At 37.1% G+C, this 8365-nt stretch overlaps 1 protein-coding gene across 44 annotated transcripts in view; it reads right to left on the bottom strand.

Moving 5' to 3' along the window:
* Nucleotides 1-8365, bottom strand: part of ABI2 (abl interactor 2) — a 121956-nt gene that overhangs the window by 18828 nt on the left and 94763 nt on the right. For 24 of the 44 annotated variants that reach the window (XM_017536836.2, XM_017536845.2, XM_017536846.2 and 21 more), the window contains 2 exons: nt 7364-7450; nt 2062-2235 (listed from right to left, as the gene is read on the bottom strand). In XM_017536836.2, coding sequence (XP_017392325.1) covers nt 2062-2235; nt 7364-7450 — 261 coding nt within the window. The remainder of the gene's footprint in view (nt 1-2061; nt 2236-7363; nt 7451-8365) is intronic. The other 20 variants (XM_017536851.2, XM_017536852.2, XM_017536850.2 and 17 more) reach the window with 1 other exon arrangement.

Raw genomic sequence — 8365 nt, 5'->3', positions numbered from 1 at the left:
AAAAAAAAAAAAAAAAAGAAAAAGAAAAGGACATTGGGTTGACATTTTCCTTCATTACTTTAAACATTTTGCTCAATTCTCTGACTTAATAGCTTTTTGATGAGAACTATGCAGTCATTCTTATCTTTGCTCCTTTTTATGTAATGTATTATTTTCCCTCTGATTATCTGTAAGATTATCTGTTTTTTTAGCAAATTGATTATCATGTGCCTTAGCAAGATTTTCTTTGTTTCTTCTATTTGAGGTTTACTGAACTTCTTGGCTCTTTCAGTTTATAGTTTTGTGGCAGGCAACTTCTAAAATAGCTCCCAATGATTTCTGCCTCATAGTATTCATGCCTTTCTGTAATCCCTACCCCTTCAGTGTTGACTGATCCTATTAACTTGCTTTAATGAACAGAAAATGACAAAAATGACAGGTCATCACTTCTGACATTAGTTGAAAAAAAGACTAACTTGTGTCTTGCCTACATTCTCTTTTTAGCTCTTCTTGCTCATTCATTCTAATGAAGTTAGCTGCCATGTTATGAGCTGCTCTACAGAGAGGCCTACGTGGTCCAGAATTGTGGGCAGCCTCTGGCCAACAGCCAGTGAAGAAACCGGGGCCCTCAGGCCAACAACCCACAAGGATCTAAATCCTGCCAATAACCACAAGTGAGCGTGAAAGCAAAGTCTCCCTCAGCCAAGCTCTTGAGATCATTGCAGCCTCAGCTGGGTACCTTGATTGCAGCCATGTTAAGAATCCCTGAATCATAGGGCCCAGCTGGGCCATGCAGAGACACTGGGAAATTATGTTTTGTTTAAACTACTAAATTTTGGGAATAATCTGTTAAACCACTAAATTTGGGGAATAATTTGTTAGGTAGCAATACATAATATAGTTTTCATCAAATGTGGAAACATTTTTTTCTATGATCGTTTCAAATCTTTTTTCTTTCACATCTCCTGGGGACTCCAATTACATACATATAAAGACTATTTCATCTTGTCTCACATGATCTATTATTGTCCTGTTTTCCTTTTTGTCTTTTTTTTCCCCTTTTTTCTCTGTGCCTTATTTTGGATAGTTTCTATTGTCATGGCATCAAGGTTGCTAATACTTTCTTCTGCAGTGTGTGTTTTATCTCCAGAAATATATGGGTTTCTCTTTCTCTTTTTAAAGATATATTCCATGTCTCTCTCATGTTCATGTTTTCTTTTACTTTCTTGATCACATGTGGCATTTATAGTAGCTACATAAGAGAAAAAATTATTTCCTTCTCTCTGGGGGTCATAGTCTACCAGTGCCTGTTGTTCAATGTCTGAAAACCATTATTTTGTGGGGCCGTTTTTTTTAAATTCCTGTTTTAGGAGGGAGGGTAAACCTGATTACTGTTGCTCTCTCTTGGCCTGAAGTGGAAGCCTATTTATTTCTTTATAAAAGTCCTCCAAGTGATTCTAATGTGTAGCCAACTTTGAGACCTAGTGGGTTAGAAGCTTTGATTTTCTTAAAAGAAAAATTCCTTCTAGACAGGACACATTTTTTTCTGAGCGGATTAATCTTAATGAATTTGAAAGCTTGTGTCCCAAAGTGCTACACTGTAGTTAGCTAATATCAAAGAAACTTTTCACTAAAAGAAATGTCCAATATTACTTGGCAAAGAAACTGAGAAACCATTATTCTGTGGAACAAAGTTTCATATGGAGACATTTAAACTGAAGTATCCAATTATAAGGTGACACAAAGTAATGTTCTAAAGCATGGAGGTAGGAATAATGATGTGAAAAAATAATCTTCCTGAGGCCAAAGGAAACAGAAAACCACTTATAGAAACTAGAAAAAACATGTCCAATAGGAACAATATAGGTAACCATCACTTTTTAAAAATCAAATATTCACAGAATTTTACCAGTGTAACTTTCAAAATCATGAACTTTGTAAACTAAATAAAAAGGCACAAATACAAATAAATAAAACTTCACTTAGTAAAAAATAAACAAGATTCTCTTCAGTATCAGCAAATTTCATTAGTTCTATGTAGAGGTTTCTTCCCATCTGTCCAGATACCCTCCTGAAACTTACCCTTTTCCAAGTAAGAACGTGGAGCCCATGGCGGGTCCTCTTCAGCATAAGGATCACTATACTCAACCACAGCTGCTTCCTCCTCTTCATAATCTTCTGGGGGAGGAGGAGGTGGGGGAGACTCATCAAAGACTGGTTCTTCCACAGGTGGCGGTGGAGGTGGTGTATCTGAAACTAAGAACGTATCAGGCTGACAACAAAACTATACATTATGCGAAGTTCAGTATTTCCCATCCAAGCTTCCAGGTTCATGGAACATAAACCTAGACTTGAAAACATTCTTTCAAAAAATGAGTGAGCAAGAGAAGTCTTCCCACCAACTATAATGTTCTAGAGCTCCAAGTATGATGTTCTCCCTCTCTTGCCCTTGGATTAGTGCTAATGGATACTGAATAAAGTTTAGACAAAATAATTATTAACTGAGCCTCTGGAACCTGTTTATTCTAATACAAATCCTCTTTTCAAAGAGATCAGTATGACAGGGCACAGTGGCTTGCACCTGTAATCCCAGACTTTGGGAGGCCGAGGTAGGTGGATCACCTGTGGTCAGGAGTTCGCAATCAGCCTGAGCAACATGGTGAAACCCTGTCTGTACTAAAAATACAAAAATTAGCCACACATGGTGGCAGGTGCCTGTAATCCCAGCTATTCGGGAGGCCAAGGCACGAGAATTTCTTGAACAGGCAAGATGGAGGTTGCAGTGAGCTAAGATCAGGCCACTCCAACCTGGGCCACAGAGCAAGACTGCGTCTCAAAAACAGCAGAAACAAACAAAACAGAGATCAGTACAATATAGCTGAGCTTTACACTGTTTTCAAGGAAAAGTTATCAGAAATACTGACAATGAAAACCATATTTCACAGATTTTTAAAATCTTTTTTCACTTAAATTAGAATGAATCCAGGGAATAGTAAAATTTTAGTAATCCACTACTTTCTTCTTAATGAATTTTTCTAATACCAAATTCAAGAGGAAAAAAATCATCAACAAACTTGGTTAACTTCATCTATAAAGATGTTTGTTTACTTATAGAATTTGCTCTAGTTCAGGCTAATTTATCATTTAGAATTTCTTCAAGCTAAATGTCCAAGTGTACTAGCAGAGTAATTTAAAACATCTCCCATGGAGATCTGCTTCCACAGCTCAGATACCAATATACAGTAACATCAAAAAGATTATCTTCAAACTCAGAGACCTTAACCTTTCAAAATGGTTGGTACGTACTTCAGCACAGCTGAACACAATGAAATGAATAAACCTGTGTTTATCAGCACCTCGGGTTTAATGAACAGCACTAATTCTTATTTATGAGGTACCAGTGATCCTCTGAGCAATCCTATTTATTTAGTATTTTTAATGTAAGTCTACTAATTGAATTAAATGGATTTTCGAAGATTGCTGATGCCTGGCGGGAGGCAGCCAGATCAACACCATGCTCTGTCTTATCTCAGTATTCTTCCCATCTGCTGTGCCCCTCTATACTGATCTACTTTATAAACTTTAAAACTTCAGTCATTAAACAGAACACCTTTCATCCTAATAGTTTTTATTAACAAACAAAAGATATAGATATGTGATTTACTATATACTTGGGTGAAAAAGCAATTTATCCTATTTCCATTTGTAAGATAAAAAGGCGGACTTTAAACAATTGCACAGAACCACAAATCCAAAGGAACTTTCAAAACAATCACCTTGAGAAATGACACTACAAAATTACTCAAAGATGCTGCCACTGTTCATTTTTACTTTTCTTGTAACTGCCAGTTTAATAAGCTACCACATTTGACTTAAAACATTCCACGTTCAGCTAGCCCTTTGTAATGCATTATTTCATTTCATCTTTATAGTGGGAGGTGGTGTTTTTCATTTTATAAATGTGGAGACTGGCTTTCCAAGATTAAGTATTCCAACAGAAAGTAAGTGAAAAAAATTCCAATGCCTGTTATCTTAAAAGCTACACTGCTATGGGATGAGATAAATTTAAAAACCTTCAAGTCATGCTTCATTACTATTTATTCAACAAACATTAACTAATATGGCTAGATATTATGCTCAGCACTGAAAAAAAGGGCAGTGGGCAGAAGTCATGGAGACATGAACAACAAAACCTTCATTTGCAATTGAGTGTAGTGTGTGTTTTAAAGTAATATAGGAACACACAGCATAAACCACACTTGTTATGTGGGTCAGGAAAGACTTCCTGAAACCTGAAGAATGAGTAAGCATTAATGGGGAGGAAGGGGGAGGGTAGGATGGCGTAGAGATAGACATTTCATCTCAGATATAAAGAATAAAACAAGGCCAGGCGGGGAGGCTCATGTCTGTAATCTCAGCACTTTGGGAGGCTGAGGCAGGTGGATCACTTGACCAGCCTGGCCAATATGGTGAAACCCAATCTTTACTAAAAATACAAAAATAAGCTGTATGTGGTGGTGCACACGTGTAATCCCAGCTACTCTCGAACTCTCGAAGCTGAGGCAGGAGAACAACTTTAACCCGGGAAGGGAATGTGGCAGTGAGTTGAGATTGTACCACTGCACTCCAGCTTGGGTGTCAGAGTGAGACTGTCTCACACACACACACACACACAAAAGGCAAAACAAAGCAAGAAACTTTCTGTAAGAACTGTCCAAAGTTCAGTAGCCAGAGGCATGAGGAAGCTGAAGAGGATGAGGCAGGAAGGGCCTTACAGCAGTTTGGACTCTATCCAAAGAGCCAAGGGGAGCCACAGAAAGATTTTAAGGGGAATAACAAGGTTGTAGCTGTACTTCTTACTCCAGTATAACTAGGTCACTACAACTGGTTCCAAATTATTCCAGACTTCTTCCAAACATCAAACTTAATGCAGAGTAAATATCTGCTACCATGGAATATCTTCAAGACAACATACCTGGAAAGCTTTGAAGATAATTCCAAAAGAAAGATACATATCTTTCCAAAGTGAATGTTTTTAAAGAGTTTAAAGACTTAAACATTATTTGAATGTGTAAGTGCTGCCATATCTGTAAAATGAATCACAGCATGCCTCATACACAATTTTTTAATACACTGTGTACATGAAGAACATATACGACTGTAGGAAGAGATGAAAAAGAAGAATCCAAAAGGCAATCAACTGTGATACGGTGGTCAAATTAGGGAATGACTTTTTAAAATATAGGTAGTGATGCTTTAATAATGCTTTGCAATGATCTACTTAAGACATTTCTAAGTCTCTAATTGGTACTCGTGCACTTTAATATTACATTAAAACAATATTTAGGTTTGGTTCATGAAACATTTTGCTGTTTCCACAAAGCATGCAACTTTCACTGGTGACTGGCAAAAAACAGTGACATCCTGCTTTAAATCCTATTCAACTTTCAAGTCTCCCTTTCTGCTAAGAAAATAACTACTTAGTTGCTACACAAACATTCATGTTTCATTAGTGGATTAGTCTTCAATGTCAGTTTCAAAATCTGGCCTTTACTCCAAAAGCTGCTCAGAACCACTTTGTTCAGAATAAATGACAACATCTCACAGAACATGCAGTAGCAATTGATTGGGAGAATTCTCTAAGGTGCAAGTTCATCATAATAGTAAAAACAGAAAAAACTCCCAGGGTATTATTCAAGTGACTACCTTCATTAATCATTGTGATTAAACTGGATTTGTGATGGGAGAAAATTTTCTTTTACTGTAATGAGATTTACTTAGACTTTCTACCTTGTATGAAGTATGTAGAATGGAACCAGCTTTGGAAAGTCTGTCAATTCTGGTACTGTAATTAAATTCTTTTCTACTTCATACTTACCCTGTTTAGATGTAGCAGGTATTTTTTAAAACCTGGGAACATGACCTTGTATCCCATGTTTGACCTCACTAGTCTGGCAGAGGATCACACTATGGCTGTGCTGGGCACATGCTGAACTATTAATAGTTGAATCTTGCTGAGAGGCAGTTTTCTCCCCAAGCCAGTGTGGGTCACACCCAAGCTAAAGAAAAAGTGGGCCCCAAATTGCATAATTTAAAACATATGAAATACACCTAATTATATGTGAACATAGCTCTGAACTTTAACAAAGCATCTTACAAAATCACAATGTGGTAAACATTACAGGTGTTCATGGAGTACCTTCTAATAAAAGTAAGTAAAATATACTATTTTCAGAAATTAGCAAATAGAGATGCAAAGGCACATGAAAGACACTGAGCTCTCAGGCCAGTAAGACTGAATTATTAGTTAAAATACAACCACATGTAGAAGTTAAAATACAAACACATCTAGAAGAATGTGCTGATAAAAAGGGGGCATTTAGCTACAGAAGCAGAAAAAAGGGGAACCAAAAGTGCCTGCTATGTATGTGTCAGATGCTTTTCCAAGTGCTGGGGAAACAGCTGACAAGCAAAACAGGCAAAAATTCTTGCTCTCATAGAGCTTACATTCTGGTATTGCCAGTGCCCATTTCCAAAGAAGCAGGAGACCTAAGCCACAGATTACAAATATTTCTATCCCACTAGTGAGGTCATCTATCCTTGTTATATATACACTGGACTACTCTGGTCTGATGACATGAGATCTTTAATTAATATTCTCCTAGTTCAGAGTCATGCAAATCATGCAACCTTATGATTGTGATGTGGCCCTGCACAAAGACTGCCCACACAAAGAGGATTCGTCCATCATACAGACTATATTTTCACTGGCCTCTGTGACAGCAATTCCTCACTGAATGTTGATACAGGTCTCCTGATTTGTCATCAGTCTCCTAGAAGACTCAACGTATCAACAAAATTAGTTAGCTGATTCTGCAAGGCTCAACACTAGACCACAGGCCAAGGAAAATTCATTGCCAACCTATGAGGCCTCCTGGGAGACAGACTGGCAGCTTGGTCCTCTGAGCCCTACCATGCATGGCCCTTTTGATATCTGGAATCACAAAACTGAAGGAAGGTTCTCAGGCCACCTATAACACCCCTACAACTCCAGTGATAAGAACTAGACTACCACTTATCTGAGCAACCCAGAGAAAAAGATGGGATATCCAGTGGTTAAAGAATATCGCCTCAGTTGGATGTGATCCTTCTTTTCTTACATGTGCCTTATTGTATATTTGTCTTACCTTTACTACTAGTTTTTAAGTTATTTAAAAGTAGAAACTTTCTCTATTTTATCTCCACTAGTCGTTCAGACAGTGACTTGTTCATAATATTTAAATATTTGAAGTATGAGCAAATGAATGACTATCCAGTCAATCACAGATAAATGACATTTTATGCCTATAATCTGATCTACAGCATAAAGAAGACATAAACTTACTATTTTCTTGGACTCTGGCCACAAATCCCATTAAAGGTAACTGAGGAGTTACCTGTAGGATGGAGGGAGGAGGAGGAGCAAGAGATACTGCAAAAACAAAAAAGGTGTGGAGGATAAGGGATAAGGGAGAGTTACATTAAAAGGAAAGGATAATACAATAAAATGAATACATAAAGGAGGGAAACTACTATTCACAAACATTTTACCAGTGATCTGAAGGATCCCCTGTTGAGGGACAACTCATTAACATATAAAACAAGGTATTGGGGGAATTTTTAGTAAGTTTTTGAAAATTACAACAGGAAGCATTTATCATACATAGATATGTTAAGTATATATAACATAATCTATAACATCTAATTGATCTTTTTAATATCATAACATCATGCCTTCTCAAGGAAAGAATTTCTGCAGATTACCATGATGTGGTTTTCTGAATTTTATCTTGGAAGGTTACAAGTTTAAATGTTTGTCAATACAGGAGAGAAAAAATATTATATCCCAACACTCTAAATGTATACTTATTACTCTAATAATAGGCAAGTTCATTGGTTCTTTATTCATTAATTAGACAAATATTTACTGACTTCCTACTAAGTGGCAAACACCTGCTAGGAAAACAGTATCAAAACCATCCTCTGAGACTCAAGTGCTATGTCATTATAATTTTTCATAATCCCAACTCATTGGTACATTTCCTCCTTGATCATACAGAAAAGTGCTGGCCTTGTGGAAGATAGTGTGGCGATTCCTCAAGGACCTAGAAATACCATTTGACCCAGCAATCCCATTACTGGGTATACATCCAAAGGATTATAAATCGTTCTACTATAAGGACACATGCACACGAATGTTCATTGCAGCACTGTTTATAATAGCAAAGACCTGGAACCAACCCAAATGCCCATCGATCATAGACTGGACAGGGAAAATGTGGCACATATATACCATGGAATACTATGCAGCCATCAAAAACGATGAGTTTGTGTCCTTTGTAGGGAC

Source organism: Cebus imitator, unplaced genomic scaffold (assembly GCF_001604975.1).
Source record: "Cebus imitator isolate Cc_AM_T3 unplaced genomic scaffold, Cebus_imitator-1.0 Scaffold101, whole genome shotgun sequence".
In the NCBI taxonomy this organism is placed as follows: Eukaryota; Metazoa; Chordata; class Mammalia; order Primates; family Cebidae; genus Cebus; species Cebus imitator.
The sequence above is the reverse complement of the archived record's forward strand: the minus strand, read 5'-3'. Positions and strand labels throughout refer to the sequence as shown.